The sequence below is a fragment of the Malaclemys terrapin genome, chromosome 5, assembly GCF_027887155.1.
Source record: "Malaclemys terrapin pileata isolate rMalTer1 chromosome 5, rMalTer1.hap1, whole genome shotgun sequence".
Taxonomy (NCBI): Eukaryota; Metazoa; Chordata; order Testudines; family Emydidae; genus Malaclemys; species Malaclemys terrapin.
In genome coordinates this window covers 50,612,023-50,638,743 of record NC_071509.1, presented here as the reverse complement: position 1 = coordinate 50,638,743, position 26,721 = coordinate 50,612,023, and the positions used below count along the sequence as shown (strand labels likewise).

At 40.8% G+C, this 26,721-nt stretch overlaps 1 protein-coding gene across 15 annotated transcripts in view; it reads left to right on the top strand.

The window, feature by feature from the left end:
- The window catches only part of FRYL (FRY like transcription coactivator), a 397,117-nt gene that overhangs the window by 197,245 nt on the left and 173,151 nt on the right, over nt 1–26,721 (top strand). For 11 of the 15 annotated variants that reach the window (XR_008445036.1, XR_008445037.1, XM_054029368.1 and 8 more), the window contains 13 exons: nt 1,403–1,495; nt 3,846–3,944; nt 5,194–5,295; nt 7,854–7,898; nt 16,934–17,037; nt 17,189–17,297; nt 17,860–17,946; nt 19,265–19,436; nt 20,738–20,870; nt 21,179–21,286; nt 22,914–23,151; nt 25,326–25,511; nt 25,618–25,704. Coding sequence is in view for 13 of the 15 variants with exons in the window: in XM_054029368.1 (XP_053885343.1) it covers nt 1,403–1,495; nt 3,846–3,944; nt 5,194–5,295; nt 7,854–7,898; nt 16,934–17,037; nt 17,189–17,297; nt 17,860–17,946; nt 19,265–19,436; nt 20,738–20,870; nt 21,179–21,286; nt 22,914–23,151; nt 25,326–25,511; nt 25,618–25,704 (1,563 nt within the window). In the remaining 2 variants the exon portion in view is untranslated. The remainder of the gene's footprint in view (nt 1–1,402; nt 1,496–3,845; nt 3,945–5,193; nt 5,296–7,853; nt 7,899–16,933; nt 17,038–17,188; nt 17,298–17,859; nt 17,947–19,264; nt 19,437–20,737; nt 20,871–21,178; nt 21,287–22,913; nt 23,152–25,325; nt 25,512–25,617; nt 25,705–26,721) is intronic. The other 4 variants (XM_054029373.1, XM_054029372.1, XM_054029367.1 and 1 more) reach the window with 1 other exon arrangement.

The following is a 26,721-nucleotide window of genomic DNA, read 5'->3' as shown; positions in this document are numbered from 1 at the left end:
CTCCAAATGGATCACCAGCTGTGTTGCAATGGCTCATATTCTAAGAGAGTAACATCTCCTGATAGTCTCAGTATGCACTTCAGAGCACATTCTGCGTTAGCTGTGTTTCTGGTGCACATCCCCACTCTAGACATTTGTAGAGCAGCAATAGGTCCTCGGTCTATATTTCCACCATACATTACACACTGTCTGCCCACTTCAAGGGAAGATGCAAATATAGGTGAGGCAGTCCCTAAAGTCCCTCTTCAGAAGAGATTCCCAAGCTGTTACCTGAGAATGTGGACCATGGAGTCATCTACAGTGTAATGGACACCTGAAGAAGAAAAAACGGTTACTTAACCTTCTTGTAACAGTTTGTTCTTCAGGATTTGAGGCATATGTCCATTCCATGACCCATCCTCCTTCCCTGATGCATCAGAGTCTACCATTGGGTTCTGGTGTGAAGGAACTGGAGGATAGGTGGGGCACCTTTGCCCTTTATACACTCACTTGAAGAACAAGGAGTTCTGCTGTGGGCGGGGCTGCTCCTGTGGGTACCAGTAGGGAAAAATTCTCCAAAACCAATGCACAAAGTGTTCACATACCTACAGTATAATGTACATCTGCAACACGTCTCAAACAATAAATGCAAGATCGTTAAGTAACTGTTTTAATCTAACAAAGCTGCCTAGTACAAAAACAACTTGGTATTTTTTACTCTTATCTTGAGACATCTTATTTAATATATATTTTAAACATTATATTAATCAGTGACTTAGAGCTTCTTTCAAACTAAGCTAAATATTTTTAGCAGTTAGTTACCAGTTTAGGTCCTGATTCTGCAAAGATTTACACACATGCTTAAATACCTGGCTGGACTGGGACTATAGTGCTCATCATCTTGCAGGATCATGCCCTTACTGTAAATATTTTCTCTAAAATTATATTTTGTGTATAAATTATGATAATAAATTAACTTGAAGATGATGACTGCTATATAAATGTTAAGTGTTCTTAATGCCTAAAAATTTTCTGGTAATGACCATAAGAGAACCCCCTATTTTCAGATATTTTAAAATAATCTGAGCAGGAAAATTTACTTTAGTCTCTTATAATAAAATTTAGGGAAAAAAACATAATAGAAAGACAACTGCTGTTGCAAACGTTTTTCCTTTTTAGTTTTCAAAAAAATTGCTGGGGGGAGGGGCACAGGATTTAAAACTTTACCTTTGATAATGGTATGAATGAGTCTAAGATGCTGCTGAGGAATAGGCTAACTTTTATTTTTAAAATTATTAATTTTAAGTAGCTGCCAGTGTAGGACAGTTGGTGATGTTCTTAAACAACAAATTAAAACTTAAAATATTTTTTTGTCTTTTGTTTTTGTTTGTTGTTGCTGTCTTTTTAACACTTGATCATAAAGGAATGTGCTCAATACTTCCTGGAAGTAAAAGATAAAGATATAAAACATGCACTAGCTGGTTTGTTTGTGGAGATTCTCATCCCTGTGGCTGCTGTAAGTAGTCTTTTTCTTTTCTTTTTTCCCCTCCTGTGTGAGTTTGATTAGTTTTTCTTCCTGCAATTCTTTCAATAGATCCTCACTGTATTGAATTTGTGCAGACTCATAAAAGCTGTTAGGTAAATTCCTGCCTCACTGCATTTGCCCATCAGTACCTAAGTGCTCTTATGAAAGCAAGCATATCAGTACTTCCTGCTTATTATCTGGTTTCCCACCTGTCTTTAGGCCTAGAGTCATTGCTCTCTCACCGTAACTGTTATCTTTCATAATTATTTTTGTAGGCTGAATTCTGCCATTCTTATTTAGTCTTTACTCAAGGAAAGCTCTCATTGGCTTGTTCTTCACCAGCTGAAGCCTCTGAGCAGCCTTCAAATGTAGTCCCAAGTGTAGCATGATACTGCCCATTATAGCCTATAGGTGACAAATGTATGCAGACCTCAAAAAGGATGCAGTCCTTTGGCTAAGTGAGTCCAGCAAGACTCTGAATTTGTGAACAACCTTGATGTTTGGTGGGCATAATCCCTCATTTGAGGGAGAAGTCACAGCCTCTGCCACTTAGAATGATTTCTCTTGCCAGTAAGTATCATCTGCATCTTACGCAGTTTGAATTTGAGCCAAACAGCTTTATCCGAGTGCATTCCTCCAATAGACAATGACAAAGGAAAACTTCATTGCCTCGGCTCAAGGAATAGGAAACATGGCTGAATATCATCAGCATGTTGAAAAGACAGCAGCCCATAACACTTCTCTTTCCCTGAGGAGGTTGTAAGTCAAGAGACTCTGTGCCATCCAAGCCTGAAGCATGATCGATAGGTATCCTGAAGATTAAAGGAAATGGTGTGTCTGATGTTGGGCTGCCATCACCTTCTCAATAAAATTCCACACAATGAGTTTAGAAACTTTGTAGAAGTTGGTGAGATGGTTATGTCAAATGATAGTTTCATTAGCAAGTGCCAGACCACAATACGTTGCTGGTAAGCAAAGTGCCCTCCCAAAGAATGGTTCCTGAGTCCACTCATCAAGTGACTGAAAGGACTTCTGTCATTATGCTTGGGACCCTTCACTTAGTTACAATCAGAGAAGACAGTGTTATTAGTTCTAATTCCTGTTGTACAGCTTTCATTGTATCACAGACAGTAACCCAACTCATATTTAAATGTAAAATGAAGCCAATTATGCCTCTTTGAACCACTTTAATACATTGCTGATATTTTAAAAGTAAATTTTTTATATCAAGAGAGCCACTTTGTTGGCTCAAATACTTTTCAAATGCATTTCACAGTTGTCTGCTTCTCATCACGTAGAAGTTCAGACTATTGTACTGAGCAAAATGGATTGCCATTTTTTTGATGACTGCTTTGTGAACAAAATAATTAAAATTAAGAAATTCAGTTACCTTTTATGTAAAAGGACTAGAGAGAAATTATGAACTTGCAGTTGCTACAAATGCGCAGTTCAGTGCATCTGTCCAGTGTAAAATCAAAGTAATTATGACTACTTCTGTAACACCTTTGATGTGTATGTTTCTTTACAAAGAACATAGTTTAGAAAGGTCCCTCCCCTGTAGAGCTTAAACTATTAATTGGACATATACAACACAAACATTAAAGGATGAAGTATGAAGGTGAGAACACATAGTGAAGTTGGTCAGCAATGGAAGCCTAAATATTGACTAGGAGAGATGTGTTGATGGGGAGAGGGTGGGTTCATGGGAAGGCAGGAGTTCTGGGTTTATAGAACAGAGTGGGAAAGCCCTTAGAGTGTGTGTGTGTGCGCGCGCGCATGTGCGCACGTTCATGCATTGAAACAAATCCCATAGTGATTTTGCACCTGAATTGTGAAACCAAATGAAGATACTGCATTTATGATGGGGTACACAGTAATAAGCCCCATTCTTATTGAGTCCCAGCTCTCATATTTAGTGTGCATTAAGGAAAAGGGTAACAGTGAGAAAAGTTGAATGACTTCTTTTAACAAAAAAATACACATAGTTTAAAAGAAACTTCTGTCTATGAATTTGGTGTTGTCTACTAGTAAAATAGTTTACACACTTAGCATGTGTTTAAAAATAAGACTCTTTTTCCTTAATGTGTGCAAATTCAGGACAGATGTTTCTGAACTTTGTTAGTCGCAACATTTTCATTGTTTTACTAGATGTTTGTGCTATATGACACTTTGATTTCATTTGCTGCTGATAACATCTCATACAGAAATAACTTTACTAATCTTAAAGATCATCTAAATGTTGAATTCTCATATGCCTGCATAGTTCTGCTTTTAATATATTTTAACTTCTTTCTTTCTGCCTAGATCTCTATACTCAATTATTTATATTTATTTTCACTAGGCTGTTAAAAATGAAGTGAATGTGCCATGTTTGAAAAATTTTGTGGAGATGCTCTACCAGACTACCTTTGAATTGAGCTCCAGAAAGAAGCACTCACTGGTATTTAAGAAATATTTCAGTTCTTCATATATTTATTGATCTATATTTTAGATTTTTAGATGAATGATTTACCCAAGGAAAGTTAAGAGAGTTCTTTAATATAAAGTCTTAATTCCTAAAGGCAGCAGAAGGATTAAATTCATGCTTTTTTATACTGCTTTTGCTCGATCTTTGATCTCGGTCTCATTGTGCAGGACTTGTTCTCTCTGTGAATGAAAAGTAATTCTACCTCTGTTCTCATTCCCGAGCCTTTCCTGAAACTGACAGTTTTTAATTATTTCAGTGGTTTGTGATGTGGAATTGTTGTTCCCTAATATCTCCTCTGATAGCATAAATTCTGTTCAATCACAATCTCAGTGTGGATTTAATTAAAGGGCAGAAGTGGCAGACCATATATTTTTTGCAGCAAACTAGCTGCCTGTTAACTACCCTGCTCTTATCTATTGGCTCTTCTGCCCACATATTTCAGCTTTCCCCAGCATTTCTTTATCTCCCCAAGCTTAGCTCATGGATTTTTTTTTTTAAGTGTGTTTCCTTGCAAGGATTTAACTGTACTTCTTCTTTCTTTTTTTTAGTGTAGCATTTGTCACTCCCTTTATTCACTTACCTATAATGCAAGTGAATTTGTCTCACTTTGCATCTGGCACAAGGCTAATTTTTGTGTCTGTGGTTTGTACTTTTATTAAATTTACTTTAAAATTATCTCTTACTCACATTCACATATGAAGGGCTTTGAGTACAATAAAGATTCCATTGCTATCCTATTTTAGGATTCCAAGAATTAAGGAACTGCTGTCACTATAGACAGTTAAACACTGTAGCTTGTAACAAGAATGTAATGATATCATTGTCAAACTTGGTGCTGAGAGGACATTTAGTATTGTTTTTTTTTTTTAAGTGAGAAACACTGTTGCATTATTCTTATTCTTTAACTAGATTGTATTTCTCTCCCCTAACTTTCATCCTATACCAAAATGACTGTGAATGAGACCAATTTTGTATTAAGGACCAGTACTTTCTGCTGGAAAAACTTTTAACATCTTAACAAATCTTACAGCACTCCAGCAGGAGAAGGCACAATAGCTGAAGAACTTACAAACTCTATTAAATTTGTGAAGCTAGAACAGGGGAAAAGGCAGTGCTCCTGACCACCCAAAGCCTCTCAGGTTTTACTGGGATGATTGTGTTGCCCCTGAATGTGTTTCTCACAGAGCAATTTGATCAATTCTTCTTTCTTCCCTCCTTGTAGGCTCTGTATCCATTGATCACCTGCCTGTTGTGTGTCAGTCAGAAACAGTTTTTTTTAAATAATTGGCACATTTTCCTGCAGAACTGTTTGTCACATTTAAAGGTAAGAAACATTCTTAGATCAGAAACCTGACACAAATCAGTAGCATTCAGTCTTATGTACTTATAGCATTTTATTATCAACTAAAGCAACATAAATAATTAGCTGTTTAAAAGGACACTGTCAAATAATTATTCTAAAAACCTTTTGAATGTTTTAATTCTCCATTGTTTAGTAATGTGTTTCCTGTGGTGCTGGAATTGGCATGGCACTTTTTTTTTTTTTTTTTAAATGCAAAAGGTAACAGTTTTAACTCATTTAGGTCCATTTGATGCTATCTTTGTGCATCAGCTTCACTGGTTCATGTTTGCATAGCTCTGGGAGCAGTGTTTGTTACTCAGCTGTTATTCTATAGCAAGCAGAGAGAGCACAAACAATAACTCTTTTGATCACATAAAAATCATTGGTGGAAGGTGTGTGTGTGTGTGTGTGTGTGCGCGCACGCGTGTGTGTGTGCTCACACTTAAGTAAAATATATAGTAATTTCAAAATATGTCTTCCTGTTTGATAAACTAGTTGATTAAAAAATAAATTTAAGATTTAGTCTGGAGGGGAAATGATCCCTACGTCCTATACCAATTTTAAAGTTGTGTAAATTTTGAATATAAAACTTAGTGTCCCTTTTAACTCTTGACTGAATTTGATAACATTGTCAATATTACTGGATTAATAAATGACACAGATGTGGATATTTGGAAATTATGGGGTTTTGTCCTAATTTAAATCTTAAATTGTTTACTGTAATATACTCTTTCATTAATTTTGATTAATGTGGTATTAATAATGTTTGTTTTAACTTTTTGGTTTTGATATTTTTAAAGTAATGGATTCACCTTATTGTTAACATTGTTTCTGGTTAGCCATGTGTAACAATTTCCAAATCATGTATACATGCTTATGATTTAAATTATGTAAACCATGGTGAAAGATGCTAAAGCAAAACACAGATTTTGATGTTTTTGAAGGTTCTTTTGTCTTCATGACATCTTTTGTACATTTCTGTTGCTTGTTGGGTTTTTTGTATATTTTTCATCTAACATACTTGCAAATTTTTTCAATGTCTGCTTTGTTTTTTGTTTTGCTATTGAAGCTTTCCTTTAAAAAAAAAAAAAAAAAAAGCTGAATTTCTTTCGCAACCTGAAGTCAGATATTCCTGGCATAACGTCCATTGCCAGCAATGGACGCATTAAAACTATCAGTGCCAAGGAGTTTAAGTAGTAACTGCACAGCATGCATTGTTTACTTTGAATATTTTTGTTGCCCATTAACAACTTCACACATTTACCTTAGGGCTCTATTCAGCAGAAATTTTATATTTGAGCTTCTGCAATGCAGAACATAGCAGTTTTTGGTACTGTACATTGATGAGGGACTTAGCCGGGTATTTGGTAGACTACTGAGTCATCTGGACTTAGTTCCACTATTGTTTTCTGTGGTTATCTAGCCATGGATTGAGACTTGGTTGAAGCGAATCTTTCAAACTCCATCCCAGTTATCATTTTATTTTGCTTCAGCTAAGCTTATTTCTCTGTGCATGTTGGCGCCAGCTAAATGAGTAATCAATTGCCCAGCAGGTTCTTCTCTTGATTTATTTTTTCCCCTCCTCCCTCATTTTTTACCTGGTCTCATCATATTATATTTTATGCATTTGCTTGAATTTACTTAGATATATGCAGTATAATAAAGATTAAGTACCCAGTCACTCTAAATGTCTTTGACATCCTTTAAAATATAATTATCAAAATTATTTAATTAGAATATCAGCAGGTTTCATCTGACCTCCACCAGGAAAATCAGGCAAAAATTAAAAATTTAAACTATAACATTCTCATACCACTAACTACTCTCATAACTCCCCTCCCTCCTCAAAAGCTAGGGAGAAAAGATGGGCTTTGTAACATTGCTGATCACAACTGTGGCAGTATGTTATGGAGAAAGAAGTGGTCTCTCGGGATACCGTATAAGTAGATCCCAAGCCATTTAGGGCTTTATTGGTCATAGCAGTAGCTCTAAATTTCACCTGGAAACCAATAGAAATTCATTGGAGATTACGGAACACAGGAGTAATATATTTCACTTAACAAGTATTTCCATGAATTGATTCAGTATCATGTAACAGTATCAGTATTTTCAAGTTTTTGGCTAATTTTTAAACCATTATTTAAGATACTGTATGGTTAATTTTCAGTGTCTTGGTCAGGAGATTATCAGCTTCCTTGAGTTTGAGGATGAGGACTCCGATACTACTACTGCTTTTTAAGGACAAGGAGGAAAAAGGATTAAAGATTCTGCACGAGTGGGAAGGGAAGTGTAGAGTAGAAGACTAGGTACTTCTTGGGAAAAGATCATTTTTTGCCTTAGGAAATTAGTTAGTGTCCATTGCCACTAAACCATTGAAGTTAGTGGAGCATTCAAAGCTGTTACCAGCAAAAACCTTATTTCTGTGAATAGAGTCCTTAGTATATGGCTACCTATTGTTTTGTGCTTTTTTTCATCTAACATGCATGTGCCTTCCATTCTCATGTTTGTTATGTTTTGCTGTCTCACGTTGCTTTATTTAGATGCCATCTAACAACAGTATCAGAAAACAAATAGAAACACTGCAGGTGAGTTAATATGTTGTAATAACATGGTGAAAGGTCGCTTTGTCTCCTGTAACTGCAGTATTTTGTTTTTGTGTGTGTTGTTGCATTTTGTGTCTTATTTGGTTCTATAAAATTGCTATTGGCCCTGTCAAGAAGCAACAGCACAAAGAAGAATCTTTGAAAAAACATTTGAAAGGTTTGCTAAAGGAGAGAGTTCTGTAAATCATTTGATATCAATTTGCTTGTGAAAAGGTAGATTTGTGAGACTGAGCAATAATTTGACAGCCCAGTTCATTAAACAGCAGTGCATGTTTACAGTAGGAGCTAAAATATCTACATCAAATATTTGGTTATTTCTATTACATTTATTTTATACAAAATTGTCTTGCATGTTAGCTAACTTGGAAACATTGTCATAATAAAAAAGATGAAGCTGGTTTATTATGATAACTTGCAGTGAACTACAGTAAAACCTGCCAAGAACGACCACTCATGGGAGTTAGCAAAAGTGGTCGCTTATAAGAGGTGGTTTCTCTTCTATCAAAGGTTTGCCATCAGAGAGTGGTGGTGTTCTGTGGCCTCTGCAAGTAGTCACATGTGACAGGTGGTCTCTCTTCAGAAGTGGTAACTAAGGCAGGTTTTACTGTAACTTAAAAGTCATTTACACTGTTGCGTGTACAGGTTTTAAAAAATAGAAATGGTTTTAGTTCAGAACAGAAGAAAAGTTTAACAATATTAAAAGGTACTGTCTTCACTAAGTGATTACATTTGACTAACATGGAAAAAATGCTGTTTTGTTTCTTGCCTTCATCAAGATATTTGTTTCATTAAATCATTTTAATGTGTCCCATTAGATCAGTGTAGATTCATTTTTGTTGTTGTAGTTGTTGCTTTTGTAACCCTTTATATATCCAGTTAAATTTTTAACAGTTTATATTATACTCTGCTGATATATTTAATCCATACAGATTCTTCCATGTTGGAAAATTTTAGGAACTAAAACAGAGCTATATTTGAAACAAAATACATGATCAAAATGCTTCAAATAAGACCCTGACATGTATTAGCTAAAAGACTGGAATATGTCAGGATGTTTAGTTAAACAGATTTTTATTTGTAACATATGTAAATACCTGTTTCAGAGAGAAGAGAAAATCCTTTTACTGTATAAACCTTTTTGACACTAAATACAATGTCATAATTTTTATAAAATAGAATAAAAAAGCCATTTCCTTTAAGCACATTTGTTTGATTTAATGTCTAGTTATAAGACAGGGATGAAAGTACAAATGCCTAGCAGTACAAGACAACCATGACTGATAATGGTTTAAAATTCTTTGATGCTATTTATAAACATAAATCCCTTACTCAGTATGAATACCTACAACATTCTACACAGGAGCGGTGCCACCTCTTCCTGGTGGTGGTGGGGGAGGGGGGCCTAAGGTAGGTTAGACAGAAAATTGGGGGAGGGGTTGTTCCGCCCCCGCCCCCCCAATCACCATGAGGTCCTGCCCCTCTCCATGGCCCCACCCACTGCTCCTCCTCAGGTAAGTGCAGGCCTCACTTCCTCCTCTGCCACCTCCCTGAGGCCCCACCCGCTGGCCAGGTCAGAAGCTGGAGCCAGACTGTGCAAGATGATTGCTGGACTGGCTGGTACCATGGTGCGGGCGGCACTTCCCTGTCTCCTCCTGCTGCTGTTGGTGCCTGGGGTTGGGGGCTGCTTGCAGCTAGTAAGAGCCGCCAGGGTGATGGGACCCGGCTCTGGGGCCAGCAGAGCCTATGGGGGCAAGGCCCAAGAGCCTGGGCTAGAGTTGGTCAGTCGGGCCACTGTGGGGAGCCCCAGACCCTCTACCTGCCCTTGGTGGCTTGCCCTGGTGGGGGGAGACACAGGTGGAGGGCTTCTCTTGGGCACTTTGGCACCCTGACCAGGCTTACTTCTCTGCTGCTGCCGGAGCTGGGTGCCAGGGAGTAATGTCAAAAACAGCTACCAATAGATTTTGCTACCAGTAGCAGTCACAAATGCTGCCCCGTCACAATTTTCTACCTCTCACATAAGAACAGCTATACTGAGTCAGCCATACAGTCATACTGGGTCAGACCAAAGGTCCGTCTGGCCCAGTATGCTGACTTCTGACAGTGGCCAATGCCAGGTGCCCCAAAGGAAATGAACAAAACAGGTAATTACCAAGTGATTCATCCCCTGTTGCCCATTCCCAGTTTCTGGCAAACAGAGGCTAGGGACACCATTCCTCCCCATCTTATCTAATAGCCATTGGTAGACCTATCCTCCATGAATTTATCTAGTTCTTTTTTGAACCCTGTTACAGTCTTGACCTTCACAACATCCTCTGGCAAAGAGTTCCACAGGTTGACTTCCTTTTGTTTGTTTTAGACCTGTTGCTTATTAATTTCATTTCACCTTTCCCATCCTCTGGTCCTTGGATAGGAAATTGTGACAGGGCATCAACCAACAGAATAAATGTATACTATAAAAAGAAAAAGAAAAATTTAGAATTAAAAATTCCAAATTAAAATTCACAGTAAAAACATAGGAAGTGCTATACTAGAAACACAGATGTCATTGTTAAAACTACTAGCAACTATTTATTTATAAATATTTTCAATGATTATTTGCTATTAAATTATAAGTTAAATGTCATCCATCTGCACAATGTTAACAAAGGTAAATGATGAAGTGCTAAGAGTAATAAAATAACGTTTTAAAAAGTAAACAATTATAAGGTGCTAACTATATTTAAAATGGATTACAAGAAAGGGAGTGCAATTCAGGGAATCACAGCAGCAGATAAGACAAATTTGTGAACTGCTAGGAGACTTTATGCATACACATAAACTGATAAGGGATTCTTTTAAATATTCAATATGTGACACACAGTTTTTGGGGGTGTATGTAAAATACTTCACTGAAGCAAGTCTCCGTTAGCACTTTAGTATATTGTATCAGGGAAGAGCTGGCATGTCTAGGCATTGGGTTGCCCTGTGCTAAGGACACAGCTCTGGGAAGCATGTGCTGTGATGCACTGTCCTGTGAGCAGGGAAATAAAAAAGTCCTTTTCCTCCACCCTCCCCACCCCCCCGCCCACTCTATTTTTGCAAATACGGCAGGTGACTCAGCCCATCTGGGGTAAATTTTACCGCCTCTGCCCCTCTCTGTACTGGGGTTTTGCCATCTGCCATCATCTGGCAGCGCCTCAACCCTAGTCTTAACCCTGGCTCCTACCCTCTGTGCCTGATTTTGCCCCTCGGCCCCTCTCCTTTCCCTGCCTCCAGCTGTTTGACCCCCCTGCACAGTCAGTTTCCGCCCCTGGCACAGACTGTGCCAATCCTCTCTCCCTCCGATTTACCCCCTTTTAACTCCTGTGAACAGCAGGCAGCAGATTTTAAACCAAAGTAGGGGCAGCGGCTTCAACAGATGTTACTGAGTATGCTCAGTCATGTTTGCATGTCAGTACAAGCCAAGCTGCAAATTCTGTCAGGTGACAGCTGCCACTCTCTCAATTCTTCAGAGCTGGGTGGCCAGAGAGCAGCCATGGCTACAAGGGGGTAAGGCAAATTTTAGGGTGGCTGTAGCCCCTGCAAGCTCCCCCTAGAGCAGCTCAATTCTACATTTGCAGTAATGGTAGATTTATGATTTGTTTGCTGTTCATACAAGCAAACAGAAAATCTTCCTCCTAATTAGTTGAAAATAGCAATTCTTCTTCAAGTAGTGTCCCTATGGCTGCTCTACTGTCAGTGTGTCTGCATCCCTGTGCTTCTGATCAAAGGTCTTTGGTAGCAGTGTCCATTCAGTTCAGGCATGCTCTTTCCCTCCCTCGTGTTGTGCCTCAAGGCTAATCAGCATTGCACAGGCGAACCATCCTCAGTTCTTTCCTCAACTATCCCAGACAGAGCGATTAGCAGTCCATTCACAGACTGTAGATCTTTAGAATTGTTCTCTTAGATATTATTAGTGTTTTCATTTGTCCTGTTTCTTTTTACTTTTACGGGTTTCCCTTAGTTTTTTCTTCCCTGTTTTTTTTAAAAAAAAAAAAGGCCTAATTTTTACTTTATTCCCTTTTTCCCCGCCCCCTGGGGATTGCCCTCTGTAAGGGGCATGCCAGGCTCCCCCTGTTTTAAGAGGTGTCTCACCTGCAGGTAGGGTGACCAGATGTCCCAATTTTATAGGGACAGTCCCGATATTTGAAGCTTTTTCTTATATAGAAGCCTATTACCTCCCACCCCCGTCCCAATTTTTCACACTTGCTGTCTGGTCACCTACCTGCAGGGAAGCCATACCGGTTACAGACGACATTCTCGCTGTGTGCGGTGCCTCAGAGAGGCCCACCTTGTACAAAAGTGTACTTTTTGCCAGCAACTAAAAGCCATATCCCAGAAGAACTGGGAACTAAAGTTGAAACTACTACTGATGGCGGGAGGATCGCCCTCCTGATTAACAAGGTGCTTTTGGTTCTGGCTGAAGTTGCATGGCAAACATCAGCCTCATCATACCAACATGCGAAAGGGTGACTGTCACCTCAGGAGCTATGGACATATTCACAAAGCTAGGTCTACAAATCAACATCCAAAAATCTACCTTAACTCCAGTACAGCATTTGAAGTTTACAGGGTCCGATCTCAACTCATTGCAAGTGAGAGCACTCCTCCCACAACGGAGATTTCACAGCCTGACCACACTCAGAGACAGTTCAAGCCAGACCACAAACATTGGCCAGACATTGTCTCCAACTTCTGGGACACATGGTGACAGGCATGTTTTTAATATCTCATACCAGACTACACATTAGGTGTCTACAGGCATGGTTCAGATGTGTTTACAGATCAAACAAAGACAGGGTAGACATACCTCTCTCAATGCCCTCCAGGGTCAAACACTCCCTGGATTGGTGGAAAGAACCAACAAATTCATACCCCTGCCTCCGACATTGCTTCTAATTATGGTTGCATCCCTAACTGGCTGAGGAGTGCATCTCAGCAACCTCAAGACTCAGGGCAAGTGATCGCCCATGGAGATGACTCTTCACATTAACCTCCTTGAACTCAGAGTGGTCAGAAATGCTTGTGCTCACTTTCTTCCACTGATCAGAAATATGCACATGAAAATTATGACAGACGACATAGTGTGCATGTATTACATAAATCATCAAGGGTGCCAAATTATCTTTCCAGTGCATGGAAGCGCTAAAGCTATGGAATTTGTGCCTTCACCACAATGTTTTAATATCAGCGGCCTACCTACCACGAGGGCAGAACATAACAGCAGACGGCCTCAGTAACAAGTTCTCACATGACCATGAGTGGGGAAATGAACCCAACAGTGCTTCAAAGCATATTCTATCAATAGTGCACTCCAATGATAGACTTGTTCGCTACTTACCTGCACGGTAAATGCCCATTCTATTGCTGCAGAGCTGACCTCAGGATACATTCATTAAGGGATGCTCTCCTTCTCCCTGGGGACAAGGCCCTCCTATACACCTTTCCCCAGTTCTCTCTGCTGCTGAAAGTCCTGATTAAAAAGAAAAAGAGAAAAAGGAAACGTCATACTGATTGCTCCCACCTGGCCAAGACAGACATGGTACTCGTACCTGATGGAGGTGGTGATGTGTACACCAATCCCTCTTCAACCCATCCCTTATCTCCTCTCTCAGAATGAGGGACAAACTCTCCATCCCAACCTGCAGATCTTCTGGCTCAAGGCTCCTTCATGGTTCCAAAACATAGTGAGATGCTGCTCCATTGAGGTGCAGGAACTGCGCACTACACAGTAGAAAATCAGCTACCTGACACACTTACCTACAAAAGTGTACTAGGTTTTAGGTTTGGTGCAATTCCAGAAGAATTACCCTGGCATCTTCCACCCTCCCCGTGATGTTGGACTACATACTGGATCTCAAGAGGTCAGAGATACTGCTCAGTTTGCTCAAAATACACCTTGCGGCCATAACGGCTTTCCATCAGCAAATAGAGGGATACTCTGTTTTTGCCACCCAACTACAAAGAGATTCTTCAAGGGCGTAGTGAACCTCTATCCCCAATCCAGACACCCAACTCCAACTTGGGAACTAAATCTAGTTTTAAAGAGCCCAACTAGACCACCAGTTGAAACTATGGTCACTTGTTCACTTACATACTAGTCAATGAAAACGGCATTTCTGATGGCCATCACCTCAGCAGGGAGAATAGGGGAGATAACGGCACTAATGGCACCCCCCACCCCCTTCACAGTATTCTTTAAAGATAAGGTTACTCTTATGCCACATCCAAAATTCATTCCCAAGGTGACCTCGTCTTTTCCCAAAAAACAACTGATTCACCTCCTGACCTTTTCCCCGAAGTCTCACTGTGATAACAGGGAAGCTATACTGTATATTCTTGACGTTAGGCGAGCCCTAGCCTTTTATCTGGACAAGATGAAGGCCATTAGGAAATCTCCTAAGCTTTTCCTCTCTATTGCAGAAAGGTCAAAAGGTGCAGCAATAGCTGCCCAAAGTCTCTCCAACTGGGTCTCAAACTGTATTAACCACTGCTATCATGCTCGCAGTGTGTTACCTCCATCCAGAATCTGCACACACTCAATGAGGTCGGTTTCCACTTCTGTCACTTTCCTCAAGAATGTTCCTATCTTGGAAATCTGTAGGGCAGCAACTTGGGCATCTGTTCAGACCTTTGCAGAACACTATGCAATTACTTGAGACTCTGCTTCCAATGCTATCTTCAGCTCCATAGTGTTATCATCCATAACAGTCTCGACTCTGAAGCCCCAACCTCCCATTGGGGATACTGCTCGAGAGTTACCTACGTAGGGTATTACTCGAAGAAGAAGAAGAGGAAGTTACTTACCTTGTGCTGTAACGATGGTTCTTTGATGTGTCCCCCCCCATGGGTGCTCCACAACCTACCCTTCTCCTCTCTACTTCGGGGTTCTCAATGGAGGCTTCACGGTGGAGAAGGAATTGAGGTTCACCTACGCAATGCTAATTAGCTTTGAGGCACAATACAAGGGAGGGAAAGAGCATGTGTGGGCCAAATAGACACTGCTACCAAAGATTTCTGATCAGAAGTGCAGGGACGCAGACACATCTACAGTGGAGCACCCATAAGCACATACAGCTCGAAGAATCATTGTTACTGCACTAGTTGAGTAACTTCCTCATCTGAAGAAGTTTATGGTTCATCATATCAACAATAGTAAGATTTGGAATGTTAACCAACGTTTACTAATCTCTGCTTTCTGACATGCTGTTTCCTGACTGGCTTATTGGAGGCCAGTAATAGATTTTTCTGGACCTCCTTCTTCACCTTCCCTGTACAATATTAGGGTTTTTTAAATATTGTGATACAGCAGGTCCCAGGAAACAGTGGAAGAGTGGTAGAGGGGAGATATACAAATCCTAGGCTAATTAAGGCCTGGTTCCCTGTAGACTAGGGAAGGTTACTACAGGTTAATTGGAGCACCTATAGCCAATTAAGGCCCTGTCAGGATAATAAAAATACCTAATAAAAAAACCCTGCTTCAGGCAGACAGGGTGGCGCGAGGAAGGAGAAAGGACTGGAGTTTGAAGGTGTGTTGCTGAGAATTGAAAGACCAGAGAACCAAAGGAAGGGAGACCCTGCCCCAGCAGAGCAGGAAGACTCCCTCCCCCAGCGTCAAGGATCTAGGGTAACCCTACCCAAGAGGGAAGATGGTAAGAAACCCACAGAGATTGAGAGGGGCTGGGGCTCAGAGTGAGGAGAAAACCCAGACCCCTTCCCTGCTTCCCTCCTCTATCACCTTCCCGGGCCACTAGCGGGGCCCTGGGTGCCCCAAGAACAGGGGTAAGGGGTGGCATCCTAACCCCCCCCTCCCTCCAAGGAAAGCACAGGACTCACCATACCAACATCAGCCATTTTGTCACAATATATATTATATTAATGAAATTTAGAAATGCTCATGGAGAAAGTTCAGTATATTGTATTTTTGCTAAAGACTTTCAGAATGTATGTACTGACTTGTTTTTGTGAACATCAAGATCTATTGTCTCTTGAGAGAAATGTTGATAAAAGTGAAAAGTGTGATTTGTAGTAACCCAGTCCATATACCTCAAGCTTTCTTCAAGTTTCTCCTTAAAACACACTTCTTTATGAAGCCTATAAATTCTAGTCCTCACCTCAAAGGAACACACAAAAATAATTCCTGAACTTCAAATAAGTGAGCGTTATTAACCAGTAAAGCCACGCAATCTTACTGCTGGTAACCATTGTTGTCTTCTCTACTTCTTCTTTCCCTCGATTGTTATCCGGCGGGGAGCCAAGATGTTGTTTATCTGTTCAATGTCATTGCATTTATGGCTGTGACAGGATGTCAGCATCTCTTTGGGGAGAGGCAGGACAATTCTTCTGACTCATATTGGCTTATGATGGAAGCCAGAGTAGGTGGAATTCTTCAGCTCCAAGACAGACTACAAGGTTTATGTCCCTCTGAGTAGGAGGAGAGAACTAAGGGAGGAGTAGAAGTGCTATGCAGGGAGAAATCCTAGGAAGAAGCCAAGCTCAGGAGAAAACTTTGGCTAAGGTTAATTCTGTTGTTTTAAATTAATACAAAAGGCAAGCTGCAGGAGTGGGTTTGGACATTAACCATATATATTTGTTTGGGCTGTATTCCAAGAGCACTTTGAGGATTCTGCCCATTTCCAGTGGCACTGCAGGAATAAATTAAATATATACAGTAAGACAATAAAATCTTGATGTTCACCTCAAGAGAAATATCTGCTTGCTAGATACTCCTTTGCTTTCAGACTGACAAAAGCATACAAAATAATCTATATTATGTAGTTAAATACATAGTGTATACATGTAATCGAGGGTTTTTTGTATTGAGGTTTTTTGTTTTTTAATTAAACTTATATTCTGAGTATTAAACACATCAGCCTTCTGGGTTAAAGCAATCAAACATAAACTTAAAATATTATAGTTCTTTATAAGGAAAGGAAACAAGTAAATTAGGGATAGTGTTTCACAGGTGATAGTAACTGCATTTTAATTTTTATTAACAGAATAAAGATCCCAAAATGTCCCGAGTTGCACTGGAATCTCTCTATAGATTACTCTGGGTTTATGTTATTAGAATAAAATGTGAAAGCAACACTGTAACACAGAGGTAAGTTCCTTATGTAATTAAAACTATTGTGAGGCTATTTTAATGAATTTAAGTCAAACATATTTTAATTAAAAAAATACTCTCTAGGGAAAACCTTTTTGTAAAGTTGTGTAGATTTGTTCCTAACATCTGTTTCTCTAAATTTTTGTAGCCGTCTCATGAGCATTGTATCAGCACTTTTCCCCAAAGGCTCACGTAGTGTGGTCCCTCGAGATACACCTCTAAACATATTTGTGAAGATTATTCAGTTCATTGCTCAGGTAAGCTCCCTCCTATAATATGTTTTAGATGGAGGTCTGAGAGTACACTAAGTAATTTGTGGGAAAAAATTTAAGATAAAGGCCAAGTCCAACCCTGACATACTTTCATTGAAACCAGTAGAGGTACACATTAGGAATGAAATTAGACCATAAACTTATAAGGAAGTAACCAAATTTAAATTCACTACACAACCCTGATTCATTCACAGAACATCATGCATCCTGTGCAGTCAGTGAAGCAAGGGTCTTATGGTATGTGTGATTAAAGACTGCATTATAGTGCATATGCAAGGGTAACCTTAATTCTGGCATTTCCTAATGTTTGAGTGCTTGATTTTGCAGCTTTAATGTTCTATTAATGTAGTTTTTTGTATGTACGGTAGTACAATGCAAAGAATGCTGCAGTAAAGTAACTGAGACAATTACTCCATAGGAATCATTAGCAAAGAGGAATATTTTTTATCACTGGTAATTATAAGCTAGTAAGACGATATTCAGTTTCTTGGCTTTGTGTATGTGCTAATACAAAGTGAGTCTTATGTAGGCATGTTTTTCTTCATAGGAACGCTTGGATTTTGCAATGAAAGAAATAATATTTGATCTTCTCAGTGTTGGAAAATCACCGAAAACCTTCACTATTAATCCAGAGGTAAAGTCATATGAAGAGCTATTTATTTGTGACACAGTGTACAGATGTATACACAGCAAAGAATGTTAAAGGGTTAAACATGCTGCAGCAAAGTGGCCCACCTGTGGCCTCCCAGTGCTGCTACTGAGCCTACTGTAGTTCCCCCAACTGAAGTAGAAATGTTCCCACGTACACTGAGCCTCTGCCCAACATCTATACCAGTAATTCTCAAAGGTTTGTATTGGTGACTCCTTCCCCATAGTAAACCTCTGAGTGCGACCCCCCCTTATAAATAAAGACACATTTTTATATATTTAACACCATATGAATGCTGGATGCAAAGCGGGGTTTGGGCGGAGGATGACAGCTTGTGACCCCTCCCCTGTAATAACCTCGTGACCCCCTAAGGGGTCCTGACCCCCAGTTTGAGAACCCCTGATCTATACCATCCGAGGCATTCAAAACAAATCATTATTTTCATATGACTATTGCCATGTTTTAGAGGAAGAGAGGGTAGAGGTAGCCCAGCACAAAGATTTAACAATTGTGACTTCCTCCAAAAGAAATCATGGGAAATGGTGGGAAAATTACAATGAATAAGTATGCAAAGAATGAACTGTTAGGGGAGCATGTGAGGATGGGTTGGTCCATATATCAAAAGAGTGCAGTGTGGATCAAACCAAAGAAACAGCTGTAGCTGTGCAGTAGTGTTTTTTCAATTCTGTCCAGTAATAGCTGGGGCAGGAACTAAATAACATTTCACTTGTTTCCATACAAAATTAAAAAACAAACATGGAAATGTGTGTGTAGGTGTTTACTATAATTAGCATCCTTTTCTCAGAGAAGTCCTTCTCAGCTCTTTTCAGTGTAGTATGTAGGAAAGCCCCAGTCTTGTAGTACTTTGAGTTCAGCAGCCTGTGCACGAGCAATGAATTGTGAAATTAGAGCCTTAGCAGGTAACATTCTGTATACTTTGATATCTGCCGGCAGCATGTTACTCTGTGAAGATTCACGTTAGTAATACTAATAATTTAGAGCTGTGTCCTTCAAGTTATTGACTCCCTTTTGGGAGGTGCTGAGCTGCTCCTAAATCCCATTGACTGAATCAGAGCGAAGGAGGTGCATCCTTGGACCAAACCGTTTTATCTTACTACTATAAATATTCTAAAATGTAAGATTTAAATATGTCTACCATAGTAGTGCTCTTTTGATCTGTCTCTAAAGAAAGGACAATGAAATATGTATTAATGTTTATTTTGCACTTCCTATACAACGTTGCAAGTTTGCAATTCTTCCAGGTTTCTAATTCCTTTGTTTTCCCTTCCGTCTACCATTGAAGCGCATGAATATAGGCCTTAGAGTCTTCCTTGTGATAGCAGACAGTTTGCAGCAGAAAGATGGTGAACCACCAATGCCAACAACAGGAGTTGTTCTTCCCTCAGGAAACACTCTGCGTGTAAAGAAAATTTTTCTCAATAAAACTCTGACAGATGAAGAAGCAAAAGTTATAGGTGAGTGGTATTATTTTGCAAGAACCTTAACAGGTTAAATATACACATTCATAATTCGTGATACAGAAGCAGTATTTTTATGTGGGGATTGGTTTTATATTGTAATTAAAAAAATATTTTATAAAGTGTCTTGTTACTGGTGAAGTTTTTTTTTAAAATGTTCCCACTTATTTACAGTAGAAACGTGAAGTCTGGCGCACAAAACCAGATCCTTGGCCCTCCATCTAGCAATATAAAGCAGCCTGAAAACTGTCCCAATGAGTCAGCTGGGCATTCCCCTGATGTAGGGAGCACTCTGGGGCAGCCCTAGGAGAAGGCAAGGTGACTGAGGCCACAACCACTGTGCTCCAGTGATTCCTGGCTGATGGAAGGGTAGGCTGTAGACCAGGGATGGGCAAACTACAGCCCGGGGGCCGCATCCGGCCCTCAAGCTCCCGCCAAGGAGCAGGATTTGGGGCTTGCCCCACTCTGGCAGTCCAGCCGGGGAGCGTGGTAGGGGGCTTGCCCCATTCTGCGTGGCTCCCAGAAACAGTGGCATGTCTCCCCTCTGGCTCCTCCGCATAAGGGCAGCCGGGGGCTCCATATGCTGCCTCTGCCCCAAGCACCACCCCTGCAGAGCCCATTGTCTAGGAACTGCCTGGCTGCGCCTCTGCATAGGAGCCAGAGGGGGGACATGCCGCTGTTTCTAGGAGCTGCTTGAGGTAAGAGCCGCCCAGAGCCTGCACCTCTGACCCCCTCCTGCGCCCCGACCCTCTGCCCCAGCCCTGATCCCCCTCCTGCACTCTGAACCCTTCGGTCCCAGCCCGGAGCACCCCAGCACCCACACCCCCAGCCGATGCCCTCACCCCCTCCCGCACCCCAACCCCCAATTTTGTGAGCATTCATGGCCCGCCATACAGTTTCCATACCCAGATGTGACCTTAGGCCAAAATGTTTGCCCACCCCTGCTGTAGACTATAGGTTACTCTTAAATATGCTGGGGACCAAAATTGCCTCAGGGTCAAGGAAACAGAAAAAGTGCTTAGAATCACTTCCTTCCATTTATTTCCTCTTGTTCCTCCAAAAAGAATTGTATACTTTTATATAACACATCCTGTTTAATTTTAAAAAAGGAAAATTTTGTCAGTTAAAATATAGTTCAGTTAAAATTAATTTAGTATAAGATTTCTTATCTTTTGTACAACAAGATACTGGTCCTAAACCAAGTAAGTAGTGATCAAATAAAAGACAACTAAAGTGAAAATAAAATTTAAAAATACCGAGTTATGAAAGAGGTGACTTTGAGTGCTTTACTTCTTCAGGAATGTCAATATACTATCCTCAAGTAAGAAAAGCACTAGACAGCATTCTTAGGCATCTGGACAAAGAAGTTGGGAGACCAATGTGCATGACTAGTGTACAGATGTCAAATAAGGAACCTGAGGACATGATCACGTATGTAGCAAATTATAATTTAATAATCCTTACTGTCATATCCTTGTAATTAATTTTTTGTACCTAAAAGAAATTCAGAGATCAATTTATTAATCCATTTAAATGTGTTTAGGTTTAATTTAATGCTAGGATACTTAACATTTGTCCACAAAGGATATGATGTCCACTGATTCATAGTTTAATTATGAAGATTTGAGGTTGACTCCCTAACATTGAATGGAACATTGAAAACGTATGTGTATTTAATCCTGAAAATACCATAAAGGAGGCTTCCCTGTGATTCTGTTTTGTGTAAATTGATTTTGTAGGGGGGAGAGAAAACCTAAGATTGATTTGTTCAGAACTTGTATTGCTGCTATCCCAAGACTGATTCCAGATGGCATGAGCAGGACTGACCTTATTGAATTACTAGCAAGGTAAGAAAAAATTAAATCCTAGTTTTAATGAAGGTCCTAAAAAAACAAAAAAAGCTTCAGGCAGTATTTCAAAAACCCAAGGCCAAAAACTATTGTGAATATATTATTAGATACTAATATTCCATTTGCACAGAGTCTGATTGTTTTTTTTTTTATTTACACTGTGACATGTATTGTCAGCAGACCCAGAAAAGTAGCAGAGTAGATTCTAAAAGAAAGAATCTTGCACACAAGAACAGACTTACAATTTTTCATATATGGCCTCTCTTTAAAAGTTCATGTTTTAGTTACTTTGCATTTTGTACAGGACTCTTCTTTCACTCACAGCTCCCATCTTCTTTTGCTGATTATACTGTGAAGGCGTTGTTTGACATAATCAAATTTGCCAAATGTCAGACAAAATTTTGAGGGAGATTTGGATTTTGTTTCTTCTATATTGCTTTTTCTCACCCTTTTCTACTTAGTTCCCACCAACCCTGTCCATATTCCTCTCATTATGACCTCCCTGATCCTGCACACAGAACATGAGTTCTGCCCACCTTAACACACATAGCCCACTCCTCTCCTTCAGTCTGTGGAACTATCAGCATTCGCAACTCTGTTACATCACAAAGTCAGGAAAGGGAGCTGAGCTACGAGCAGAGGAATTTTCATGTATTAACATGAAAGAAAATAAATCCCTCTAATGCTTTCCTAACATGTTTTATGAAGAAAGGAGAGAGGAACAAGTTAGTTGAAATGGCCTGAGCAAGTAGTATTGGACAGGTGGAACTAGTGGGAGATTTGGGGGCAGAAGAGGGGGAAGGACAGTGTCTGATGGTAACCAAGAGTAGAGTCTTAAACGTAGGTCATGTCTGCTTTAATGTCAGAGTCTTGGCAGGACTACAGTATAGTCTATGGCTATGGAATAATTTTGCTGATGTTTGTTCCTGTGGTTTTGGAGTCAAATAGGAACAGAAGATGGTGGTGTGAGAAAGTAAAAACTTTTAAAAACACAAGTATTTTTTTCTAATGATCAAAAATGTCATTAAAATAACCATATCATAGATGTATGGATGTATTTGATAGCATAATGTTTGATAAGTGTCTCCTAGTCTAAAAAGCTGAGCCATATTTTCAAAAGTGCATACTAAATTCTACACTTGTTTTTTGCACATGCCTGAAATGAGCCGCGGTTTACACATGAACATAGCTATTTATTTAGAGTTCAGTCTGTAGGGGGAAAAAAGCACTCCACACCAAAGCATGTCTATCCAGAACTTTGAAATATTTGCAGACGTTGTTCAGGTATGTGAAAAACTGCATACCTGAAATCTTCAAATTATTTGATTTCCCTCTTAATTAGTTAAAGCCTACTGCTTTGAACTGCTGTAGCAGTACAGCCTGCTGTTAATAATCCAGATGTAGCTTCAAATGGATTTAGAACTAATGGTTCAGGTACGAGTCATGTATCCAGGCTGGGAACATAGCTAGCTCAGCCTTCCAACACAGATGCTTCATATTGTATGGTCAACGATATAAACTGACTTCACTTTATAACTAGTAAAAGGCCTTTGTCCAGCTGAGAATGTGAGGATTTGAAGGAATGGTAATGTTTTTTTAACAATGCTGTACACTCTCTTAACAGGCTGACAATTCACATGGATGAAGAACTGCGTGCCCTCGCTTTCAATACTCTACAGGCATTAATGCTTGATTTTCCGGACTGGCGGGAAGATGTTCTTTCAGGATTTGTTTATTTTATTGTGCGTGAAGTGACTGATGTCCATCCAACGCTTCTTGACAGTGCAGTAAAGATGTTAGTGCAGCTAATAAATCAATGGAAACAAGCAGCCCAAATGCACAATAAAACCCAAGATTCTCAGGTATTGTAATGCTGCATGAAATTCTTACATTACCAATTCCATGTAACTGAACAAATTTCCTGTGAAATTAAAACACTTAATTAAAACACATTTTCTCTCTTAAAATCAGTTTTTAGCAATTTGCTTTCCTAATCTGATTCATAGCTTTTTTTAATTGTAATCTGTGCTGTCATAGGGAAGCCCCTCCTGTAGCAGGCCACAGCACAGCAGGCATACTTGCCTCAATTTCCCCTTTCAGAGACGCCGTAACGCCACACTAGGCTCGCTTACCTCTATAAAATACCCCTCCTTAAGCCTAGTTTATTACAAAATGTGCAGATAGTCCAAACTATAAATCCCAAAACAGCCCATTTATCACCCCAGTGCAAGTATTTAAAATCCCAAGACAGCACGTCTATTGACGTAATATGTCACATTTCGGCATTTTCCACCACATGCAGACCCTTTCTTGGTTCCCATCTGTCCCTCTGCCTGGACAGCCACTCCATCCCTTCCAGCTGGTGTGCAACCCTGCTCTTCCCAGAGGGAATGCCACTGGCCCCGCTGCTGGGAGATCATCCTTATCAGGATAGCATCCGTCACTCTCCATGGTGCTTTCATTATTCCCCTGGGGTCAGCTATTTGGCCTGGGAGATATCGGTGAGTAAGCTCCTCCATTGCTCTCCTGCCTTAAGTCTGCTCTGGCCCTCTGGCTTAGGCATCAGTAGGCGAGACTCTCTGTTTCTCCCTGGTCTTAGCCCTCTCCATAGCCATGGCTCTCTGGCCTGGGTAAGTCAGCCAGCAAACCACTCTTGTTGCTCTCTTGTCTTCAGCCTTTTCATAGGAACCAACTGCTGCTTCCTTCTAGGACCTTCCACAGTCCTCTGACTCCCACACAACTCTCACCTGCCTTTTCCTGACTCTCAGGTAGTTCTGACTCACAAAGTTTCTCTCTATTGGTTCTCTTCCCTGTAGGGCCATGGTTCCCTCTTGTCAATCCAGTTGGGGAGAGCTGGTGCATCACAGGTGCACTGGCCCTGCTCGCTCTTAGAGGGCCAGTGTCACCCTGGCGTATGCTTATTCTGTTTATATTGTAGAGATATATTTTTTATATACACTTGTATCCTCGTATTTGTTGCTAAATTTTGTGTTTATTTTTTTTTTAAAATTATGAACAAAAAAGTCAGAGATAAAATAGTGCTCAATGTACCATACAAAGAAGTCATCTACTGCTTCTTTTTTATGTGAAGGTCTCAGGATGTATTTGGAAATATAATTAATATGAATGAATGTGTTGGTTTGAACTAGCAAGAATTTACCTTATCCTTCACTCAAAAGTTTTAAAGTGAACCAAATGCTTTTTGTTGAGGTTGAAAAAGCTTGGTAAATTGTTTTAAAAATATTGCATGCCTCTCCACTGGTCTCATCAGAAAGTGGAATTCCCAAAATTGAACAGGAAAGATTGTTTCCAGGACCTGCTCCAGGCACCAACCGAGCAAGCTTGTGCTTGGGGCGGCAGATTCTATGGGGCGGCATTCTGTCCAATCCTAGGGCGGCATGGCCGCTTTTTTTTTTTTTTTTTTTTTTGTTCGCCGCTCCGGAGGCCCTGTAGGGAGCGGCGGCACGGAGGAGGGGAGCGCCCTGCTGGGAGCGGGCTGCGCACTCCTTCTGACCCAGCCGGTGCCAGGTCTGTAGCAAACCCGGCAGGGCAGCCCGCGTCCTTCCCTGGACTGGAGCGGCGCGGAGCCCTCGCGGCGGTTGGGGTCCACATGGCAAGTGCCCCGCTGAAGCCCTGGCCGTTCCCCTTCTCTGTCTCCCCTCGTTCCCTCCCGCCTCTTCCCCCCCCACCCCCCGCCCCGCTAGCCGGGGCATGTCTGCAGCGCAGGCTCTGGCTGCCCCACAGGTTTTTTTTTTCCTCCTGCTTTGCTGCTCCGGCCGCCCCGCAGGTGCGTTCTGGCTGCCCCGATTTATTTTATTTTTTTTGCTTAGGGTGGCAAAAAAGCCAGAGCCGGCCCTGGTTGTTCCTATGATATTTCTGTTTTGGCTGAAACCAGGAAATGCTAGAAACCTTGTGAGAGTCAATGTTATGAAATGTTTTAGAACTATTTCTCCCATCACTAATAATTGAACCAATATAGCTCAGTAGTGTTTGGTTTGCTGTTAATTTAAATGACACCTGTATAATTTTTTTTAAGCGTGGTGCCTCTAATGGAACTGCCCATACTCTTCCCCTGGAGAAGACCCTTTACTCCAACGTATTTCATATTGTAGAAGGCTTTGCATTGGTCATTCTTTGTAGCACGAGGCCTGCGACCAGAAAATTAGCTGTCAACATTCTTCGAGAAATGCGGGCTTTGTTCACACTTCTAGAAATTTCCAAGGTAAGAGCTAAGAGGTAGTCATATATAACTGTTGACTGAGAGGATACTGCTTGGTGGCCTTTCTTGAACTTTGAGATTTTCATGCATCGTATTTGTTATTTTTTAGGGTGATGATGAGTTGGCAATAGATGTGATGGACAGACTGAGTTCATCTATTCTTGAGAGTTTCATACATCTCACTGGGGCAGATCAGGTAGGAATATTTTGTGGAGAATATAAAGTTACTCTGCAAATCAGTTTGTCCTCAACTTAATCATGTATATCTTTATATAAATATTGATGTTCTTCAAGTGATGGTCCCTATGTGTATTCCACATGTGGGGTGTGCATGAGCACCATGTGCCTGAGTCTGAAAGTGTTTGTTGACAGTGTATGTTGACCCGCACATATGTAGGGCATCTCCTCATGCTCCCGGCTGATGGTATGATAAGCAGCAGAGGTCAGTGCCTCTCCAGTTCCCTCTTACCACCGCATGGCCTGAGTCAGAACCCCTGTTCCTTCCTGCTCTTAGTTTTTGCTAAGTTTCTTCATTCGGTGTATATAGTTGTAAATAGTTGTAGTTGTTTTAGTGTAGATAACTACACCAACTTATCTATTTTCCCATTTCGGGACCGTCCCTCCCCTTCCCGGGTACTATGCTCTGGATTCTGAGATTTAAAAACTGCATCTCTTGCCTGCACTCATTCTCTGTGAGCACCGAGCACCAGAGATGCCTTTACTGCCTCGACGAGGCACATATCGCAACTTGCTGCTCCATTTGCAAGTCCTTTCTGCCCAGAACCTGGGAAGCTTGAGAGCTCCACCTCCAGAAGAACTTGATGGAGGAAACCATGAGACTGAGGGCGCATTTGGATCTGAACCCCCTGTACAATGACAGTCACTGGTGGTGAGTACCCCTCTGAGCACCTCACATGCCCTGGATCTGTCGGTACTGAAGACCAAGGACAAGTCCCAGCATAAGAGTAAAAAACAGTCTCCCAGGCAGAAGAGCAGATCCCGACCGTGGACTGCTCCTAAGCGCAGCGTTTCCTCCCCAAGCCAGGCCAGGTGAGAGGTTGAAAGTGGATCCCACGCTTCCCCATATGGAAGGTAAGGCCAGACGCAACATTACCGACAACCCTGGAACCCATGCTTACTGGTGAGCTCGGCACCTGTCCTGCGATACCTCTGCGCCTTCTGGACAGGCCAGTCCCTCAGACGCCACCAGGGC